The 23,641-nt window shown below is 49.1% G+C and overlaps 1 protein-coding gene across 1 annotated transcript in view; it reads left to right on the top strand.

The window, feature by feature from the left end:
* Positions 1–21,481, top strand: part of LOC130297986 (uncharacterized) — a 60,517-nt gene extending 39,036 nt beyond the window's left edge. Inside the window, exons 7-10 of the mRNA XM_056550861.1 lie at positions 3,535–3,636; positions 8,845–8,959; positions 9,110–9,310; positions 18,969–21,481. Of these exons, the coding sequence (XP_056406836.1) occupies positions 3,535–3,636; positions 8,845–8,959; positions 9,110–9,310; positions 18,969–21,019 (2,469 nt within the window). The 3' untranslated portion in view covers positions 21,020–21,481. The remainder of the gene's footprint in view (positions 1–3,534; positions 3,637–8,844; positions 8,960–9,109; positions 9,311–18,968) is intronic.
* Positions 21,482–23,641: the final 2,160 nt, after the last annotated feature.

The raw sequence follows: 23,641 nt of genomic DNA, 5'->3' as shown, positions 1-23,641 counted from the left end.
CCTCACCCTCCGCCAACCCGGATCCTGACAACTGCACCTAATGTGGGGGGGGGGACTATACTGCACCTAATGTGGGGGGGGAACTATACTGCACCTAATGTGGGGAGCGGGGAACTGTACTGCACCTAATGTGGGGGGAACTGTTACTGCACCTAATGTGGGGGAACTGTACTGCACCTAATGTGGGGGGAACTGTACTGCACCTAATGTGGGGGAACTGTACTGCACCTAATGTGGGGGAACTGTACTGCACCTAATGTGGGGGAACTGTACCTTGACTACCCTAATGTGGGGGAACTGTACTGCACCTAATGTGGGGGAACTGTACTGCACCTAATGTGGGGGAACTGTACTGCACCTAATGTGGGGGGAACTGTACTGCACCTAATGTGGGGGAACTGTACTGCACCTAATGTGGGGGGAACTGTACTGCACCTAATGTGGGGGAACTGTACTGCACCTAATGTGGGGGAACTGTACTGCACCCTAATGTGGGGGAACTGTACTGCACCTAATGTGGGGGAACTGTACTCCACCTAATGTGGGGGAACTGTACTGCACCTAATGTGGGGGAAAACTAATATGCTTTAAAATGCATGATTTTACCTTTTATGAACAAGAAAAAGACGATGTGCCTGTATAATGACACTATGGGGCAGGGATGTAATTTTTTTCCAGGGCTGGTTTTCTCACCCAGTCCAGCCCTGGGTCCAGATGTCGCCTCCTCCTATCCAGGATCCCAGAGTGTCTGTCAGATTAATCCTCCATCACCCGACCCCCCAACACCTACATACAGATACCCACCTAATCTATCTGGGGGGGGGGGGACCAAGACTGTTGGGGGTGTGAGGGGAGAGGACAGAGACTGCTGGGGGTGTGCGGGGAGAGGACGGAGGCTGCTGGGGGGTGTGCGGGGAGAGGACCGAGGCTGCTGGGGGTGTGCGGGGAGAGGACAGAGGCTGCTGGGGGTGTGCGGGGAGAGGACGGAGGCTGCTGGGGGGTGTGCGGGGAGAGGACCGAGGCTGCTGGGGGTGTGCGGGGGAGAGGACAGAGGCTGCTGGGGGTGTGCGGGGAGAGGACAGAGGCTGCTGGGGGTGTGGGGGGAGAGGACAGAGGCTGCTGGGGGTGTGCGGGGAGAGGACAGAGGCTGCTGGGGGTGTGCGGGGAGAGGACAGAGACTGCTGGGGGTGTGCGGGAGGAGAGGACAGAGACTGCTGGGGGTGTGCGGGGAGAGGACAGAGGCTGCTGGGGGTGTGCGGGGGAGAGGACGGAGGCTGCTGGGGGGTGTGCGGGGAGAGGACGGAGACTGCTGGGGGTGTGCGGGGAGAGGACGGAGGCTGCTGGGGGTGTGCGGGAGAGAGGACAGAGGCTGCTGGGGGTGTGCGGGGAGAGGACGGAGGCTGCTGGGGGTGTGCGGGGAGAGGACAGAGGCTGCTGGGGGGTGTGCGGGGAGAGGACAGAGTCTGCTGGGGGTGTGCGGGGAGAGGACAGAGTCTGCTGGGGGTGTGCGGGGAGAGGACGGAGGCTGCTGGGGGGTGTGCGGGGAGAGGACAGAGGCTGCTGGGGTGTGCGGGGGAGAGGACAGAGGCTGCTGGGGGTGTGCGGGGGAGAGGACAGAGGCTGCTGGGGGGTGTGCGGGGAGAGGACAGAGACTGCTGGGGGTGTGCGGGGCGAGGACAGAGACTGCTGGGGTGTGTGCGGGGAGAGGACGGAGGGCTGCTGGGGGTGTGCGGGGAGAGGACAGAGGCTGCTGGGGGTGTGCGGGGAGAGGACAGAGGCTGCTGGGGGTGTGCGGGGGAGAGGACGGAGGCTGCTGGGGGTGTGCGGGGGAGAGGACGGAGGCTGCTGGGGGTGTGCGGGGGAGAGGACAGAGACTGCTGGGGGGTGTGAGGGGAGAGGACAGAGTCTGCTGGGGGTGTGCGGGGAGAGGACGGATGCTGCTGGGGGTGTGCGGGGAGAGGACAGAGGCTGCTGGGGGGTGTGAGGGGAGAGGACAGAGGCTGCTGGGGGTGTGCGGGGAGAGGACAGAGGCTGCTGGGGGGTGTGTGCGGGGGAGAGGGACAGAGACTGCTGGGGGTGTGCGGGCAGAGGACAGAGACTGCTGGGGGTGTGCGGGGAGAGGACAGAGACTGCTGGGGGGTGTGCGGGGAGAGGACAGAGACTGCTGGGGGTGTGCGGGGAGAGGACAGAGGCTGCTGGGGGGTGTGCGGGGAGAGGACAGAGACTGCTGGGGGAGTGCGGGGAGAGGACAGAGACTGCTGGGGGTGTGCGGGCGAGAGGACAGAGACTGCTGGGGGTGTGCGGGGGAAGAGGACAGAGACTGCTGGGGGTGCGAGGGGAGAGGACAGAGGCTGCTGGGGGTGTACGGGGAGAGGACAGAGGCTGCTGGGGGGTGTACGGGGAGAGGACAGAGACTGCTGGGGGTGTGAGGGGAGAGGACAGAGACTGCTGGGGGTTGTGAGGGGAGAGGACAGAGACTGCTGGGGGTGTGCGGGGGAGAGGACAGAGGCTGCTGGGGGGGTGTGCGGGGGAGAGGACAGAGGACTGCTGGGGGGTGTGCGGGGAGAGGACAGAGGCTGCTGGGGGTGTGCGGGGAGAGGACAGAGGCTGCTGGGGGTGTGCGGGGAGAGGACAGAGGCTGCTGGGGGGTGTGCGGGGAGAGGACAGAGGCTGCTGGGGGTGTGCGGGGAGAGGACAGAGGCTGCTGGGGGGTGTGCGGGGAGAGGACAGAGGCTGCTGGGGGTGTGCGGGGAGAGGAAAGGGGCTGCTGGGGGGTGTGCGGGGAGAGGACAGAGGCTGCTGGGGGTGTGCGGGGAGAGGACAGAGGCTGCCTGGGGGTGTGTGCGGGGAGAGGACAGAGACTGCTGGGGGTGTGCGGGGAGAGGACAGAGGCTGCTAGGGGGTGTGCGGGGAGAGGACAGAGACTGCTGGGGGTGTGCGGGGAGAGGACAGAGGCTGCTGGGGGGTGTGCGGGGAGAGGACAGAGGCTGCTGGGGGTGTGCGGGGGAGAGGACAGAGGCTGCTGGGGGTGTGCGGGGAGAGGACAGAGGCTGCTGGGGGTGTGCGGGGAGAGGACAGAGGCTGCTGGGGGTGTGCGGGGAGAGGACAGAGACTGCTGGGGGGTGTGCGGGGAGAGGACAGAGGCTGCTGGGGGTGTGCGGGGAGAGGACAGAGGCTGCTGGGGGTGTGAGGGGAGAGGACAGAGGCTGCTGGGGGTGTGAGGGGAGAGGACAGAGGCTGCTGGGGGTGTGCGGGGAGAGGACAGAGGCTGCTGGGGGTGTGCGGGGAGAGGACAGAGGCTGCTGGGGGTGTGCGGGGGAGAGGGACAGAGGCTGCTGGGGGTGTGCGGGGGAGATGGCTTAAACTATGTTGGAAGGAAACAGCTGAAAATATTTTCACTTACAATAAAGTTGATTTTAAAAAAAAAGTTACGTTTCCTGTATGGAGTGGAGCTCCAGCCTGCAGCCCCGCCTTTTCCTGTCACATGACCATCTTCACAGGTCCTTCATTCTCAATCTCTTCTAACCTGCTGAGCTCCGCCCCCACATGTACAGGTCACATGGTTGTGACATCATCACAGGTCCCTACACCTCCGGGATATTCAGAGGAGATTGTGGTCGCGCAGTCAGTAATAAGGTAATTACATGAGGAGAGGGTTTGTTACAGTGTGTTATCAGTAACATCGTGTCCTTTCCCTTCTTCCTCCTATAACTCTCTATGGACTCACATGACACCAATCTACTAAATGCTTCTTCCCTCCTTGTAGAGTCACATGACATGAGGAGGACAATGTAACTAATATAGTTTATACCACCTGCTAAACCGGACATTCCCATATACATATTGGGGTTTACAAGAGTCATTGCTGTGTAAGTATAAAGTGTTCTGCCACCTAGTGATAGTGCTGAGTACTGCAGCCAGTCATCCCAATACTCAGTTTACTATGTCCCCAGCCTAAACCAAGAAGGAGGGGGGCAGTACTGGGGGGCTCTTGTTTTATCAGTTTATTAAAGTATTCCCCTTTTTTTTTTGTCACCTCCTGAAGTTCTGAATTAGGGATTATTATTATTTAGAGCATTTTCTGCTGTTCCAGTGTTGCACGCTTCTGGGGGGTGTGCGGGGAGAGGACAGAGGCTGCTGGGGGGTGTGCGGGGAGAGGACAGAGGCTGCTGGGGGTGTGCGGGGAGAGGACAGAGGCTGCTGGGGGTGTGCGGGGAGAGGACAGAGGCTGCTGGGGGTGTAAGGGGAGAGGACAGAGGCTGCTGGGGGTGTAAGGGGAGAGGACAGAGGCTGCTGGGGGTGTATGGGGAGAGGACAGAGGCTGCTGGGGGTGTGCGGGGAGAGGACAGAGGCTGCTGGGGGTGTGCGGGGAGAGGAAAGAGGCTGCTGGGGGTGTGCGGGGAGAGGACAGAGGCTGCTGGGGGTGTGCGGGGAGAGGACAGAGGCTGCTGGGGGAGTGCAGGGAGAGGACAGAGGCTGCTGGGGGTGTGCGGGCAGAGGACAGAGGCTGCTGGGGGTGTGCGGGGAGAGGACAGAGGCTGCTGGGGGTGTGCGGGGAGAGGACAGAGGCTGCTGGGGGTGTGCGGGGAGAGGACAGAGGCTGCTGGGGGTGTGCGGGGAGAGGACAGAGGCTGCTGGGGGAGTGCGGGGAGAGGACAGAGGCTGCTGGGGGTGTGCGGGCAGAGGACAGAGGCTGCTGGGGGTGTGCGGGCAGAGGACGGAGGCTGCTGGGGGTGTGCGGGGAGAGGACGGAGGCTGCTGGGGGTGTGCGGGGAGAGGACGGAGGCTGCTGGGGGTGTGCGGGGAGAGGACGGAGGCTGCTGGGGGTGTGAGGGGAGAGGACGGAGGCAGCTGGGGGTGTGCGGGGAGAGGACGGAAGCTGCTGGGGGTGTGCGGGGAGAGGACGGAGGCTGCTGGGGGTGTGCGGGGGGAGGACGGAGGCTGCTGGGGGTGTGCGGGGGGAGGACGGAGGCTGCTGGGGTGTGTGCGGGGGGAGGACGGAGGCTGCTGGGGGTGTGCGGGGAGAGGACGGAGGCTGCTGGGGGTGTGCGGCGATGAGGACGGAGGCTGCTGGGGGTGTGCGGCGAGAGGACGGAGGCTGCTGGGGGTGTGCGGCGAGAGGACGGAGGCTGCTGGGGGTGTGCGGGGAGAGGACGGAGGCTGCTGGGGGTGTGCAGGGAGAGGACGGAGGCTGCTGGGGGTGTGCGGGGAGAGGACAGAGGCTGCTGGGGGTGTGCGGGGAGAGGACAGAGGCTGCTGGGGGTGTGCGGAGAGAGCACAGAGACTGCTGGGGGTGTGCGGCGAGAGGACGGAGGCTGCTGGGGGTGTGCGGGGAGAGGACGGAGGCTGCTGGGGGTGTGCGGGGAGAGGACGGAGGCTGCTGGGGGTGTGCGGGGAGAGGTCGGAGGCTGCTGAGGCTGTTCTGCCACCTAGTGATAGTGCTGAGAACTGCAGCCAGTCATCCCAATACTCAGTTTACTATTTCCTCAGCTTAAGCCAAGAAGAAGAGGGGGCAGTACGGGGGGGGGGGGGGGGGGGGGGCCTCTTCTTTTTGATCAGTTTATTGATGTATTCCCCTCTTTTTTGTTGTCACCCCCTGAAGTTCTGAATTAGGGATTATTATCATTTCAAGCCTTGTCTGAAGTTCCATCGTTGAACACATCCTGCGCTGTCACATGATCTCAGTGCGGTCTGCAGATAGCAGGGATGCTTTTAAACGCTGGCAAGGGCAGGACATACAGATGGGCCACACGGGCAGCTTCTAAGGCAAGATGAGAAGCGTCCCCTGCCTCGTGTGATCAACGTCCCTGCCTCGTGCGACCAGCATCCCCTGCCTCGTGTGATCAGAGTCTCTGCCTCGTGTGACCAGTGCCCCTGCCTCATGTGATCAGTTGCCCCTGCCTCGTGTGATCAGCGTCCCTGCCTCGTGTGATTAGCGTCCCTGCCTCGTGTGACCAGTGTCCCTGCCCCTTGTGGTCAGTGTCCCTACATCCTGTGATCAGCGTCCCTGCCTCATGTGATCAGTGCCCCTGCCTCGTGTGACCAGCTGATTTATGACATTTTGTCCGACAAGGCTTAAAATGATGCCAATCCATAGTGCTGGAGAACGCTGAACTTCTGGGGACATCATATAGACATAAGAGGGGACGATCGACCTCCAACACGTACAAGTTAAAGGGGTACTCTGCACCCCTAGACATCTGGATAAGATGCCAGATCACTTGGGTCCCGCTGCTGGGGACCCCCGGGATCTCGGCTGCAGCACCCACCTGGACGGCTTCCACCTAACACCGGGAACACTGAAGGCTTCGGATCCCGACCACAATGGCGGACGAGTGTGACGTCATTACTCCGCCCCGTGTGACGTCACACCCCGCCCCCTCAATGCAAGTCTATGGGAGGTCCGTCACCACCTATGAGACCCCGTACTGTCCCCACCGTCAATGAGGGTCGGCTTTAGAGGAGTGATGTCATCAAGCCGCGCCCCCCATTTTTGCCAATCACGTTGGGACAAGGCTTCATCTTAAGAAACTGTTATCATTTGCCGGCCGTTCTCTCTACCGTATCAAATTCTCTATGTGCATTCACATTACGGTTGTGGTTCCGGCTGTGGGGGGGGGGGTTTTGGGGGAGAACCGAGTGCTCCCGTACCCCAGCTGGACCGGTGCCAAAATCCATTCACTTCAATTCAAACAGTGACTCCGGTCGGCTAATTTCTGTCCCGTATCCAGTTTTATGACCAGACTTAAAACTGTAGTATACTACAGTTTTAGGTCCTGTCACAAAACCGGATACGGGGAGAAAATGAGCCAAACAGTGACTCCAGTCGGGTCATTGAAGTGAATGGATTTTGGTGCCGGTCCGGGTGGGGTACGGGAGCGCTCGGTTCTCCCCTCACCCAGCTGGATCCGGCAGCCGTAGGCTGCAACAGTAATGTGAATGCAGTCTAAGACTGGAGGGACATTTACATCTTTGGTCTTCTCTAAATCTCTTCTGGTTGGGTCACATTTTGGCTGCCATAATGACTGGACCTCATAGATTGTTGTATTATGTTCCGTACTGATAGATCTCCCATCTACTGACCTTATATCTATTAACATCTCCTTAAGTTTCTCTAAGGAAATAAACATTGTGGAGGAGCTCTGAATGTTTTGTCTGCGGGAAAGTGGTCGGTGGTTTAAGCTTCTCGCACATATCTAAATATTATTGTTCCACTAGACTAGACTCTTAGGTACAACAGCACAGAAGGTCTCCTCTTCCATGTTGGATTAGAGTGGAACAGACATCTTGTCCAGAGATGCCCAGTGATCTTCTACCATGGCTGAAGACCAAAGACTGTCCTACAATCCTATATCCACTCCTTCATCTACCATGACTGAAGGCCAAAGACCGTCCTACAATCTTATACCCAATCCGCAACCTACCATGACTGAAGGCCAAAGACCGTCCTACAATCTTATACCCAATCCGCAACCTACCATGACTGAAGGCCAAAGACCGTCCTACAATCTTATACCCAATCCTCAACCTACCATGACTGAAGGCCAAAGACCATCCTACAATCTTATGTCTACTACTCAACCTACCATGACTGAAGGCCAAAGACCGTCCTACAATCTTATACCCAATCCTCAACCTACCATGACTGAAGGCCAAAGACCGTCCTACAATGTTATATATTTTTCCTGATTAGTTTTTTATTTAATAATTTTTTTGTTTTCCTCCTCACCTTCTAAAAATCATAACGCTTTCAATTTTCCACCTACAGACCCATATAAGTTTTTTTTTTTTTTTTTTTCGCGTCACCAATTGTACTTTGTAATGACATCAATCATTTCACCACAACATCTATGGCGAAACCAGAAAAAAATATTTGTGGGGCAAAATTGTGCCGTGATCTGAAGTTTTTATCGGTACCATTTTTCTTTTGATCTGACTTTTTTATTGCTTTTTATACATTTTTTTTTAGGGTATACAAAATGACCAAAAATGTTGGACTTGGACTTTTTTTATGTATATGCCATTGATTAACATTATAATTTATAGTTCGGACATTAATGGACGCGGCGATACCAAATATGTTTATTTACGTTTACATATATATATGCTTGACAAAGGCTACACCGTAGCCGAAACGTTGCATTGCTGATGACCTAAATAAAGACCACAGCCTTTTTGAAACTGGGAGTCTGCATACTTTTTGCTGTGACCTATACCAATTGGATGTTCTGTATCTGGACTGGTTATCCGGATGGTCACGGGCATAAGAGCAGGGACTAGTGCTGTCTTCCTCCTTGGACGTATATATATATATATATATATATATATATATATATATATATATTATTTTTTTTAAATAGGAAAAGGGGGTGATTCAAACTTGTATTAGGGAAGGGGTTGAATCACATTTATTAACTTTTTTTATTTTTATTTTTTTTTAACACCATTTTTTAGTCCCTATAGGAGACTATACCATGTGATCTTCTGATTGCATACACTGTTCTGTGCCTTAGCATAGCATTGATTAGTGTTATCGGCGCTCCATTGCTCCAGCCTGGATCTCAGACATGGAGCAGCAGAGCGTTGATTGGACGGAGATGGAGGAAGGTGAGCTCCCACCCCCCCGTCCATACAGCTGTTTGATCACCGCGTCTAAAGTAACCCTTCACCACATCACCACGATCGGTGATGTCCGGCATTAGTTACGGGTCCTGGTGGCTGATAGCTGCCAGGACCACCCGGCTATGACGCGGGGTACAGGTATACCCTTTGTCCTTAAGGTGTTAAATTCATTTTTGTCCCCCATCTTTGGACCCGCTCTATATTATCAATGTCTTCTAGTAGGTGAGGTCTCCAGAGCTGAGCCCTGTAGGAGGTCGCTGTCTATCTGCAGAAGGACACAAGGATCTGTACCGGGACATAGTCATGGTGGAGGATCACCGGCCCCTCACATCACAAGGTAAGAAGAGACATTATATATATATATATATATATATATATATATATATATATATATATATATATGTATATATATATATATATATATAAAATATCACTGTCACTACCTAGTAACATAGAAATGTATTCATTCCCTGTGTGTTCCCTACAGATGGAGTCATTGATAGAAATCCACCCGAGAGGTGTCCCCGCCCTCTGTATTCCCAGGACTGTCCAGAGGGAAATGTCCTGTCTCATCCGGGTGGAGATCTGACTAATATTAAAGTGGAGGATGATGCAGAAGAAGAGAGGATCGGGGGCCATCACCCTTGTAGGGAAGTGAAAGAGGAAATTCCAGAAGATGATAGCCCAGGTATGTAATAATTCCAGGAGGTGTTACCCCAGGTAGGTAATGATGGATTTAGACGGAGTGGGGATATAATACACAACCCTGCTCTCACTACATCTTTAGATCAGGTTACGTGCTGCCCATAGAAGTCTATGGAGAGAAGAATGACGAGAAGGGAGATGACTGATAAACCTAACATTGAGCCACAGTTTTGTGTAGGTTTCTGCTTGTGCCATCAGAACATCTCTGACCCATCGTGGTCTGGACTCCACAAGATCTCTGAGGGGGTTACTGTGGCCACTGTTATTAGAGGATCCCAGGGTCCATAACATGATTGGGTAGGTGATACGTGTGAAAGTAACGTCCACAAATACCAGGATCTGGTTTCCAGCAGAACATTGTCCATCACATTGCCCCCCCCCCCCCCCCCCCATCTTGTCTTCTTCACATCTATTGGATAAGGGTTAAGTTGTTTAGCAGCGGAGTGACCCTTTAACCTCAACGTTCCTACTACCAAGAACACATGAGGACTCTCCCAGGTTACAGCAGAAAATCTTCTCCTTGAAAGTCTCCCCTATAGAGTCTTTATAATTCTGAGATCTGGTGACTATACAGACTTCATTCTGCTGCCCGTGAACGTCTTTACAATGTCCGCTCTTCCATTGGGTCATTTAAAACACATTTGCCTTATTCTTATTCCATCAGTAGAAATGACTTCACTTACATTCTTGGTATATTTGTCAGACTGTTAGATGAAACAATACTGAGGCCCTAGTGACCTTTAGGCTGGACGCTGTCTGCCGTATGATATCTGGTTAAAAGACTCACGGATGTGACTACAGACACTTATTCTCACACTTGGCTGAGATCCTTACTGATCATTTATATAACCACAGAAGTGTCTGAGGGTCTCAGCTCCAGTATCCTTAGAACCTCAGAACCATGTGACCCTTATGTCCCCTCAGAGAAGATACAGAACCATGTGATCCTTATGTCCCCTCAGAGAAGACACCAGAACCATGTGATCATTATGTCCTCAGAGAAGACACCAGAATCATGTGATCATTATGTCCCCTCAGAGAAGACACCAGAACCATGTGATCATTATGTCCTCAGAGAAGACACCAGAACCATGTGATCATTATGTCCTCTCAGAGAAGACACCAGAACCATGTGATCCTTATGTCTCCTCAGAGAAGACACCAGAACCATGTGATCCTCATGTCCCCTCAGAGAAGACACCAGAACCATGTGATCATTGTCACGATGCCGGCTGGCAGGAGGTGGATCCTCTGTGCCAGAGAGGGATTGGCGTGGACCGTGCTAGTGGACCGGTTCTAAGTCACTACTGGTTTTCACCAGAGCCCGCCGCAAAGCGGGATGGTCTTGCTGCGGCGGTAGTGACCAGGTCGTATCCACTAGCAACGGCTCAACCTCTCTAACTGCTGAAGATAGGCGCGGTACAAGGGAGTAGACAGAAGCAAGGTCGGACGTAGCAGAAGGTCGGGGCAGGCAGCAAGGATCGTAGTCAGGGGCAACGGCAGGAGGTCTGGAACACAGGCTAGGAACACACAAGGAAACGCTTTCACTGGCACAATGGCAACAAGATCCGGCGAGGGAGTGCAGGGGAAGTGAGGTATAAATAGGGAGTGCACAGGTGAACACACTAATTAGAACCACTGCGCCAATCAGCGGCGCAGTGGCCCTTTAAATCGCAGAGACCCGGCGCGCGCGCGCCCTAGGGAGCGGGGCCGCGCGCGCCGGGACAGGACCGACGGAGAGCGAGTCAGGTACGGGAGCCGGGATGCGCATCGCGAGCGGGCGCCACCCGCATCGCGAATCGCATCCCGGCTGGAGACGGTATCGCAGCGCACCGGGTCAGTGGATCTGGCCGGAGCGCTGCAGTAGCGAGAGTGAAGCGAGCGCTCCGGGGAGGAGCGGGGACCCGGAGCGCTCGGCGTAACAATCATTATGTCCTCTCAGAGAAGACACCAGAACCATGTGATCCTTATGTCTCCTCAGAGAAGACACCAGAACCATGTGATCATTACGTTCCCTCAGAGAAGACACCAGAACCATGTGATCATTATGTCCCCTCAGAGAAGACACCAGAACCATGTGATCATTATGTTCCCTCAGACACCAGAACCATGTGACCCTTATGTCCTCAGAGAAGACACCAGAACCATGTGACCCTTATGTCCTCAGAGAAGACACTAGAACCATGTGATCCTTATGTCCTCAGAGAAGACACCAGAACCATGTGATCATTATGTCCTCAGAGAAGACACCAGAACCATGTGATTCTTATGTCTCCTCAGAGAAGACACCAGAACCATGTGATCATTATGTCCCCTCAGAGAAGACACCAGAACCATGTGATCATTATGTCCCCTCAGAGAAGAGACCAGAACCATGTGATCCTTATGTCCTCTCAGAGAAGACCCCAGAACCATGTGATCATTATGTCCTCCCAGAGAAGACACCAGAACCATGTGATCATTATGTCCCCTCAGAGAAGACACCAGAACCATGTGATCATTATGTCCTCTCGGAGAAGACACCAGAACCATGTGATCCTTATGTCCCCTCAGAGAAGACACCAGAACCATGTGATCATTATGTCCTCAGAGAAGACACCAGAACCATGTGATCCTTATGTCCCCTCAGAGAGGACACCAGAACCATGTGATCCTTATGTCCCCTCAGAGAGGACACCAGAACCATGTGATCATTATGTCCCCTCAGAGAAGACACCAGAACCATGTGATCATTATGTCCTCAGAGAAGACACCAGAACCATGTGATCCTCATGCCCCCTCAGAGAAGACACCAGAACCATGTTATCCTTATGTCCTCTCAGAGAAGACACCAGAACCATGTGATCCTTATGTCTCCTCAGAGAAGACACCAGAACCATGTGATCATTATGTTCCCTCAGACACCAGAACCATGTGATCCTTATGTCCTCAGAGAAGACACCAGAACCATGTGATCATTATGTCCTCTCAGAGAAGACACCAGAACCATGTGATCATTATGTCCTCTCAGAGAAGACACCAGAACCATGTGATCCTTATGTCCTCAGAGAAGACACCAGAACCATGTGATCATTATGTCCTCAGAGAAGACACCAGAACCATGTGATCCTTATGTCCTCTCTGAGAAGACACCAGAACCATGTGATCCTTATGTCTCCTCAGAGAAGACACCAGAACCATGTGATCCTTATGTCCCCTCAGAGAAGACCCCAGAACCATGTGATCCTTATGTGCCCTCAGAGAAGACACCAGAACCATGTGATCATTGTCCTCAGAGAAGACACCAGAACCATGTGATCCTTATGTCCTCTCTGATAAGACACCAGAACCATTTGATCATTAGACACCAGAACCATGTGATCCTTATGTCCTCTCAGAGAAGACACCAGAACCATGTGATCATTATGTCCCCTCAGAGAAGACCCCAGAACCATCTGATCATTACGTCCCCTCAGAGAAGACACCAGAACCATGTGATCCTTATGTCTTCTCTGATAAGACACCAGAACCATTTGATCATTAGACACCAGAACCATGTGATCCTTATGTCCTCTCAGAGAAGACACCAGAACCATGTGATCATTATGTCCCCACAGAGAAGACCCCAGAATATCTATGACAAAAGACAGGATGTTACATTGAAGTGAACCCTTCCTGTAACAAGGGGGCATTTAACTCTGTGTGTCATATTCATATCTGTAACGGTACCACTTCCCAACCTGCTAGGATGGTGTCTGTGATGTCATCGTTCCTGGTCCATCTCTCCCATGTGTGAAAATTTTTTTCTGGTCAGTGGTAGAGCGTTTGATGCAAGGCAGATGGAATTACCCTAGGGGCAGATGGCATTAACCCCTTGTATTCGTGACGCCAGGGCATGGTTTATCCTCTATACCACCTGAAGGTATACCGCTGGATCCTGGGCTAGGGGGCAATAATGACTCCGACGCCAAGTTGCGGACAACGGTAGCTTTACTGAGTGACAGATGGAACAGTCTATACTATACTCTTCAGAGACCTTAGGGCTTGCTGGGACTTGTAGTGGACTGGGACAATATTGATGCAGACCACACTGCCCATTAACCTGAGGGTGGTAGGCTGTGGTCCGCAGTTTCTTGCAGGCATGGAATTGCCATATCTCTTGGAAGAGTTGGGCCTTGAAGGCCGTTCCATGGTCAGTTAGGACAGACTCCGAACACCCAAGGGTTTGCACCCATTTGGAGTAAAACATCTGGGCCGCTGTTTTGGCTGTGAGATCTTTCACTAGTACTATGGCAACCCATTTGGAGCAGTGATCCACTATGGTGAGAGTATAAGTATACCCAGACGGGGTAGGAGATAATTTGACATGGTCTAGCATAACCAACTGGTTAGGCCTTTCACTCTGGATGGAATGGAGGGGTGCTCTTGCGTCCTTGCGCACATTCTTGGTGATGTTACAGACTGCACATTCACTGCACCATTTCTCAATGTCGCTCCGCATTCTGATCCAATAGAATATTTACCTGACAGTAGCTTCGGTCTTGTGGACTCCAAAGTGTCCCGACTGATCATGATATGCATTGAGGACCACTGCCGCGTCTCTTCGGGGAACCAGAATCTGATTAAGTCGATCACCAGAGACTGGATTCAAAGATTTTCGGTACAACAGTCACTTGTGCACAAACAGTCACTACCTCTGTTGCCACAGACGTTTCAACTCGTAGTCAGACTGTGCCCTGCGTAGACTGGTGGGTACTTTTTTTTTTGCCAGAAGGTAGTCCAACAGATCTTCCATGACTCGACTTTCATCTTGAAGAGTCTTCCAGGTGTATAGGTCCATGAGGACTATCACAACAATCAGGTTCACGAACCGTTGATAAAATGGGGGCATCACCACGTCTTCCCACACGGCTTCGACAGGTGATTCTTTGCCGGGGGTCATCCGAGACAGTACATGGCATATACATTTGACTTGCCACTTCTGTACTTGATGGTGAAACTGTAATTGGCTAATCTTGAAGTCCAAAGCTGTTCAATGGCACCCAACTTGGCAGTGTTCAGGTGGGCCCATGGGTTATCATCCGTGTAGACAGTAAATGGCGTGGCAGCCAAATAGTCCTTTGAACTTTTCCGTCACGGCCCATACGAGCGCGAGAAGTTCCAACTTGAATGAGCTGTAATTAGCATCGTTCTTCTCTGCTCCTCCAGGTTACGACTGGCGTAGACAATGACTCGCACTTGTCCTTCCTGGATTTTGCACAGGACAGCTCCCAGACCTTTAAAACTGGCATCAGTATATAGCCGGAACGGCTGACTAGTCTGGATACGCCAAGATGGGTGGTTCTGTCAGCTGATGTTTAAGAGCTCGGAATGCTGTCTCCTGCTCTTCGTCCCATTCAATAGGCAGTCTTCCATTGTAGTTCTCCTTCGCCGTAGGAGAGCTGTGAGGGGTTCTGCAATTTGGGCAAAGTGTGGAATGAAGTGGCGGTAGTACCCGTAAATCCCAGGAAGCTCCTGACATCTTTCACCGTGCATGGGGTAGGCCAGTTCTTGACAACTTCCACCAGTTCAGGATTGGGCTGGACTCCCTCTGTGCTGACAACATGACCCAAGTAATGGACTTGAGGTTTAACCCCTTAAGGATCCAGGGGTTTTCCGTTTTTGCATTTTCGTTTTTTCCATTTTACCTTTTTAAAAATCATAACTCTTTAAATTTTGCACCTAAAAATCCATATGATGTCTTATTTTTTGCGCTACCAATTCTACTTTGTAATGACATCAGTCATTTTACCCAAAAATCTACAGCAAAACGGAAAAAAAATTCATTGTGAGACAAAATTGAAAAAAAACGCCTTTTTGTAAATTTTGGGGGCTTCCGTTTCTACACGGTACATTTTTCGGAAAAAATTACACCTTCTCTTTATTCTGTAGGTCCATATGATTAAAATGATCCCCTACTTATGTAGGTTTGATTTTGTCGTACTTCTGGAAAAAATCATAACTACAGTAAATTTTATACAATTAAAATTGTCATCTTCTGAACCCTATAACTTTTTTTATTTTTACGCGTATGGGGCGGTATGAGGGCTAATTTTTTGCGCCGTGATCTGAATTTTATAGCGGTACCATTTTTGCATTGATAGGACTTATTTTCATGATATAAAAAAATGACGAAAAATGCACTATTTTGGACTTAGGAATTTTTTGGCGCGTACGCCATTAACCGTCCGGTTTAATTAACAATATATTTTTATAATTCGGACTTTGAACACCGCGTCTAAAGCCACTGGTCCCGGCCTCTAACAATTGTTAAAGGCCGGGCCCGACCCGCTATGACGTGTTATAGAACGGGACTGGACTCAGGACGTATAGATACGCCCTGGGTCCTTAACAGGTTAAGAAAGTGACATTTTTATGGTTTGATCTTAAGTCCATGCTTGATCAGGACTTGAAACATGTCTGACAGATGACTGAGGTGTTCCTGGTAAGACTTTGAATACACGATGACATTGTCCGGGTACAACAAGACACTTTGGAAATTCTGATGACCCAGGCATCTTTCCATCTGACGCTGGAACGTAGCAGGGGCATTGCATAGCCCAAACGGCATACTTTTAAGCTGGCCTGAAGGGGACAGATGAGGAAGAGAGGCATGCAAGGCATCTACTATCTCAGCAAAACAATTTTTCATAATGTTCATCCCCAATATAAAGTCAGCTGACCGGTTATCTGTCACATTAGTTACAATCACTCCCTGCCCGCTTAGTACATGCTCTCCTAACTGAATGGTTGGCTCCCAGTATCCATGTCTGGGGACTGGTTGCCCGTTACCCGCAACTATTCTGAAATTGACATCATCAGGCTCACACAATAAACAAGCATCCTAATGCTGATAGAAAACACTTTTAGGTACGGTAGACACTTGTGACCCTGTATCTATCAGCGCCTCCAACTGTACACCTTCTACAATAACTTTTACATAGGGGCAGGAGGCGACATAAAGTGAGAGTCCTGACTGAGGTCGTTCGGGGATTGGACCTGATGATTGTTTTCCTGAGGGCCGATCCTCGACCTCAGGGGAAATCCGTTTAAATCCCAACACTGCATTTTCAAATGTCCTGACTTGTTACAATAAGTGCAAAAAGGTCTTTGAGTCCCTGAGGAGTATTTATTGGTTGGAGGATTACGGTAATTGGGATTGCAGGGAGCAGTAGCAGGTTTTCTTGGCAGGGGAGGTTCACGATCAGGTGGAGCAGCCCAGGTGACAAGCTCCTTCACAGCCTTAGTCAGTTGTTCAATGTCCTGCCTAACACTGTAAATCTGAGGCTGGGGTAACTGGCAAACTAGATGACACTGGTGACTGAGGGGCTATAGGTTTCGCTACTGCCCTAGTGGCTCTGAAATGGGCATAAGGGGTGTACAAACTTCCTCTAACTCAGTCCCGGCCTCAATCACTTGGATAGCCAGTCTTTTGAAAGCAGGGAATTGCAAGTTGGGGTTTTTGACCGCTAACATTCTCAGCTGGGCTTTGTCCCACTTATTATGAGCCCTATCAATAAAGCTTTCCATTAACACCTTTTTGCCCTGCTCGGGAGTTATACCATCTAATTTCTGGACAGTCTCTAGGGCATTCTGCAGAGAAACAGCTCTACAGTCGCCTTCTCTGAGGCTGGCCAGGTGCGGACTTCCTCTAGCTCTGGTCCCTGTAGTTGTCCTGTGAGCAATTGCACCTCAAAGTAAAGGGGTCTCCATTGTAGGTAGGGAGGACAGGGTTCCCCATGAATACCGGTGCAGACGCTGGAACACCAGCACTGTTGATGCCGAGTGCCGGCAGGGATGGCAAAGCCCTGACTACTGGAGCAGGTGATGATCTCGCTGCTGGAGATGAAGGGGCGCTGGCGCTCGGCTGATCTGGGGTGCTGGGTTCTGACTGTTGGTTTTTTATTGTGCTCTTAAACCCCTTAACGATGCAGGACGTATATTTACGTCCTGCGCTGGCTCCCATGATATGAAGCGGGATCGCGCCGCGATCCCGCATCATATCGCATCGGTCCTGGCGCTCATCAACGGCTAATACCACGACGATCGCGGCGATGTTCGGTATTAACCCTTTAGAAGCGGCGTTCAAATCTGACCTCCGCTTCTAAAGTGAAAGTGACCCGGCTGCTCAGTCGGGCTGTTCGGGACCGCCGCGGTGAAATCGCGGCGTCCCGAACAGCTGACCGGACACCGGGAGGGCTCTTACCTGCCTCCTCGGTGTCCGATCAGCGGATGACTGCTCCGTGCCTGAGATCCAGGCAGGAGCAGTCAAGCGCCGATAACACTGATCACAGGCGTGTTAATACACGCCTGTGATCTGTGTAGAAGATCAGTGTAAAAAAAAAGTGTTAATAAAGGTCATTTAACCCCTTCCCTAATAAAAGTTTGAATCACCCCCCTTTTCCCATGAAAAAAAATTAAACTGTGTAAAAAAATAAATAAATAAATAAACATATGTGGTATCGCCGCGTGCGTAAATGTCCGAACTATAAAAATATATCATTAATTAAACCGCAAGGTCAATGGCGTACGCGCAAAAAAATTCCAAAGTCCAAAAGAGCGCATTTTTGGTCACTTTTTATACCATTAGAAAATGAATAAAAAGTGATCAAAAAGTCCGATCAAAACAAAAATCATACCGATAAAAACTTCAGATCACGGCGCAAAATTTGAGCCTCATACCGCCCTGTACGTGGAAAAATAAAAAAAGTTATAGGGGTCAGAAGATGACATTTTTAAACGTATAAATTTTCCTGCATGTAATTATGATTTTTTCCAGAAGTGCGACAAAATCACCTATATAAGTCGGGGATCATTATAACTGTATGGACCTACAGAATAATGATAAGGTGTCATTTTTACCGAAATATGCACTGCGTAGAAACGGAAGCCCCCAAAATTTACAAAATGGCGTTTTTTATTCGATTTTGTCGCACAATTATTATTTTTTCCGTTTCGCCGTGCATTTTTGGTAAAATGACTAATGTCCCTGCAAAGTAAAATTGGCGACGCAAAAAATAAGCCATAATATGGATTTTTAGGTGGAAAATTGAAAGGGTTATGATTTTTAAAAGGTAAGGAGGAAAAAACGAAAGTGCAAAAACTGGAAAAACCCTGAGTCCTTAAGGGACAAAATTGATGACCAACTGGTACTAGAGGACCAAACATATTGGTGAGGCAGGCTCAATGGCTAGATGAGGGGGCAGGCTTATCAAGGTTGGGAATTGAGTTTAGCTTTACAAAAAATAAAAGCGCCCGTTAAAGTGGTCAGAATACCCAACTTTGTCATTGAAACATTTTAACCCGTTAGGGTAGGGTCACACCTAATGGACCGGCAGCGTATTTTTCCCTGCAGATCCACTAGTGACCCGACCCTATAGTGTGCCTCCAGCTGGAACAGCTGGGTGCACACTATAGGATCGAGTCATCAGTGGATATGCAGCATAACACACAATGCGGATCCATTATGAGTAACCCTACCATCAATCACGGTCACAAAAGGACCCCCTGGTCCATCTACTCTGCCCTTACATTATATGATTTTTAGGTACATAGAAATATTTTACATTGCTTTACTTTTCCAGTTGGAAAAAAAAATTTACAATATAATTTTATCCAAACAGAAAATCCCAGTGAGAACCACAAGCGAAACATCACGTTATCCCTGAATTATAAAAGAGAAGATGGAGAGATCATGGAGCGCTCTTCACGAGAAGATGGAGAGATCATGGAGCGCTCCTCAGGACAAGATGGAGAGAACATGGAGCGCCCCTCAGGACAAGATGGAGAGATCATGGAGCGCTCCTCAGGACAAGATGGAGAGAACATGGAGCGCTCCTCAGGACAAGATGGAGAGATCATGGAGCGCTCCTCAGGACAAGATGGAGAGATCATGGAGCGCTCCTCAGGACAAGATGGAGAGAACATGGAGCGCTCCTCAGGACAAGATGGAGAGATCATGGAGCGCTCCTCAGGAGAAGATGGAGAGATCATGGAGCGCTTCTCAGGAGAAGATGAAGAGATCATGGAGCGCTCCTCAGGACAAGATGGAGAGATCATGGAGCGCTCCTCAGGAGAAGATGGAGAGATCATGGAGCGCTCCTCAGGAGAAGATGGAGAGATCATGGAGCGCTCCTCAGGACTAGATGGAGAGATCATGGAGCGCTCCTCAGGAGAAGATGGAGAGATCATGGAGCGCTCCTCAGGAGAAGACCTCCTTACCCCTAATGTCCATCCAGATCTATCCTATAATAATCCCCCTGATCATGAGGAACCTTCTCCTGACCAACCACACATTGTTACCACAAGGACAAATAGGAAAGAGGGGAAAATGTTTCATTGTGACAAATGTGGAAGACATTTTACAAACAAATCGGATCATCTTACACACAGAAGACACCACGCAACAAAGAGGTTGCATTCCTGTCCAGAATGTGGGAAATGTTTTCCGGATCAATCGAATCTTGTTAGACATGAGAGAACTCACACAGGAGAGAAACCGTTTCCATGTTCCGAATGTGGGAAAAGTTTTATCACTAATGACAAACTCAAGGACCATCAGAAAATGCACACAGGAGAAAACCTGTTTACATGTGCAGAATGTGGCAAATGTTTTATATATAAATCTTACCTTATTAAACACGAGAGAGTTCACACAGGAGAGAAGCCGTATTCGTGTTCAGAATGTGAAAAATGTTTTAAAAATAAATCAGATCTTGTTTCACATGAGAGAATTCACACAGGAGAGAAGCCGTATTCATGTTCCGAATGTGGGAAATGTTTTGCAAGTAAAACAAACCTCATTACACATTTGAGAATTCACACTGGAGAAAAGCGATTTTCTTGTTCAAAATGTGGAAAATGTTCTACAAGTAAAGCTGATCTTGTTATACATGAGAGAATTCACACAGGAGAGAAGCCATATTCGTGTTCAGAATGTGGACAATGTTTTACAAGTAATTCATATCTTGTTATACATAAGAGAATTCACACAGGAGAAAAGCCGTACTTGTGTAAAGAGTGCGGAAAATGTTTCTCAAGCAAATCCTATCTTACGAAACATGTAAGAACTCACACGACAAGGAAACCATTTTCATGTTCATCATGTGGAAAGAGTTTTATAGAACAATCACTTCTTGCTAAACATGAGAGAATTCACACAGGAGAGAAGCCATATTCGTGTTCAGAATGTGGAAAATGCTTTGCACGTAAATCACAACTTGTTTTACACCAGAGGATTCACACAGGAGAGAAGCCATATTCATGTTCAGAATGCGGTAAATGCTTTAGATGTCAACCACAACTTATTCGACATAAGAGAATTCACACAGGAGAGAAGCCTTATTCATGTTCAGAATGTGGGAAATGCTTTGCAGAAAAATCTAAAGTTATTTTACATGAGAGAATTCACACAGGAGAGAAGCCATTTTCATGTTCAGAATGTGGGAAATGTTTCACAAAAAAATCAGATCTTGCTAAACATGAGAGAATTCACACAGGAGAGAAGCCGTATTCATGTTCAGAATGTGGGAAATCTTTTGCACGCAAATCAGCTCTTGTTAGACATGAGAGAATTCACACAGGAAAGAAGCCATATTTGTGTTCAGAATGTGGGAAATGCTTTTCAGAAAAATCCTTTCTTCTTAAGCATGTGAAAATTCACACTGGGTTGTAGCCATTTTGATGTTCTGTATGTGGGAAATGTGTTTCAAGAACATTTTGAAGTTAGTCAGATAATTTACATAGGAAAAGTAATTTGGTAATGTATATTACAAATGGTCAGACCTAAACATAGTGTCAACAGATACACCATGTAAGGATTTATTTTTTTAAGGAATACGGTTAGCTGTATTTGGTGCTAAGAGTATACAGCCGGCAGATTTAATTGTATGTGTGTGTGTATAATACATATATATATAGTATATAAATGATCTTCATTCATGCAGTATATAAAGATAAAAGGTGAATAAAATAAAAAATGTAATTTTCCATTTTGTTCTGTGGTGCTGCCCCTTTGGCCTCATTCACACCTTTTCTTTAATGAGTGTTTGTACGGTAAAACCAGGAGCAGGTCCGGGATGTGGAAGACGATTTGTATCCCTCAGTCTTTACAGGATGTAGTTTGTATCCCTCAGTCTTTACCGGATGTAGTTTGTATCCCTCAGTCTTTACTGGATGTAGTTTGTATCCCTCAGTCTTTACTGGATGTAGTTTGTATCCCTCAGTCTTTACAGGATGTAGTTTGTATCCCTCAGTCTTTACCGGATGTAGTTTGTATTCCTCAGTCTTTACCGGATGTAGTTTGTATTCCTCAGTCTTTACCGGATGTAGTTTGTATCCCTCAGTCTTTACCGGATGTAGTTTGTATTCCTCAGTCTTTACCGGATGTAGTTTGTATTCCTCAGTCTTTACCGGATGTAGTTTGTATCCCTCAGTCTTTACCGGATGTAGTTTGTATTCCTCAGTCTTTACCGGATGTAGTTTGTATCCCTCAGTCTTTACCGGATGTAGTTTGTATTCCTCAGTCTTTACCGGATGTAGTTTGTATTCCTCAGTCTTTACCGGATGTAGTTTGTATCCCTCAGTCTTTACCGGATGTAGTTTGTATTCCTCAGTCTTTACAGGATGTAGTTTGTATTCCTCAGTCTTTACTGGATGTAGTTTGTATCCCTCAGTCTTTACTGGATGTAGTTTGTATCCCTCAGTCTTTACAGGATGTAGTTTGTATCCCTCAGTCTTTACTGGATGTAGTTTGTATTCCTCAGTCTTTACTGGATGTAGTTTGTATCCCTCAGTCTTTACTGGATGTAGTTTGTATCCCTCAGTCTTTACTGGATGTAGTTTGTATCCCTCAGTCTTTACCGGATGTAGTTTGTATCCCTCAGTCTTTACCGGATGTAGTTTGTATCCCTCAGTCTTCACTGGATGTAGTTTGTATTCCTCAGTCTTTACCGGATGTAGTTTGTATCCCTCAGTCTTTACCGGATGTAGTTTGTATTCCTCTTAGCTGTAATTGGTTGCTTTCATACACATTTTTCTCTATATCTGACCGTTCCTGGGTCCTAACAATTGCTCCCAGTTCTCTTGGGTGACCAGTTAGCAACCATGAGAGGAAATCCTACAAGCTCCCATCAACATCAGGAGCAAAATGACACCCATTAGATGACTGGGAGCAATAATGGTAGAAGGCAAACACAAAGGAAAACAAGGTAAAAGCATCAGGGCCAGAGAACTCAATGCACAAAACCTCTGAAATCCACCAGAAAATGGAACAAAACAAAAGGACAAATGTACAGCACATGGCAGTAGAAAGACCATACACTACCCCTGAAAACCAGTAAGTGGGCTGAGGAAGGGGGAGACAACACCTCTAGACTAAGGCAGAGACCAGGCATGGATGACGGCAACTGAATGCACATTAAAAAGCAGGAGATGATGACACAGATGGAATTCTCCTGCCATGCTCCAGATCACACCATTAATGAACAAGTGGGGAAATTTATCATCAAAACCTGTGAAGATGAAAATCAGATGGCTTCTTTTATCTTTCAGAGGCCTTTTTAATAATTAAAGAAGCGATCTGATTGGTTACTAGGGGTAACTGGTCAGATTTTCTTCTCCAGTTTAGTGTTTCCCAATCTTTTCCACTATGGAGCACCCCTTCTAATTTTCTGCAAAAGACAATGACCAGCTTAAAAAGAAGCAATGTCTATATCTGTTGGCTATGTAGATTACAGTGCTGTTATATCCAGTGATGTCTTCTCTAATCAGAGTCGTTCACTCTATTTGTTCTCCATATGGCCCAGACCGTCATGACGATTTCTTCCAGGCACAACTCATTTCGGCAAACCTACAAAACTTGCCCGATTATATATAAAAAAAATCCACAAAAAATAATGTACAATCAAATAATATGCTTTATTGGAAATTAATTTTGCACAATTGATAAATCCCACCCTCCCTGTTTAAAAACAAATACACAATAGACAAATTAAAATAAATTAATGGGGGTACATCCTGCATGACATCCAATAGCTACAAATAAATACAAGATAGTAGCAATTATGTAAGATGGTAACTGCTGTATGGGTGTATGTAACAAATCAGCCAGATTAATTATGAACTTATAAATATAAATAAGGTGACCCGTGCCCTATATGGAACACATATAGTGTATATAAATCAAAATTATATAGTAATACATCACATAAAGACATTATAGCCCCGCCCCCTCTTGACATCACACCCCCTCAATGCAAATCTATGGAAGGGGGCGTGGCAGATATCACGCCCCCTC

Source organism: Hyla sarda (assembly GCF_029499605.1).
Source record: "Hyla sarda isolate aHylSar1 chromosome 1 unlocalized genomic scaffold, aHylSar1.hap1 SUPER_1_unloc_14, whole genome shotgun sequence".
Classification (NCBI taxonomy): Eukaryota; Metazoa; Chordata; class Amphibia; order Anura; family Hylidae; genus Hyla; species Hyla sarda.
This window is presented reverse-complemented; position numbering and strand designations above follow the sequence as displayed.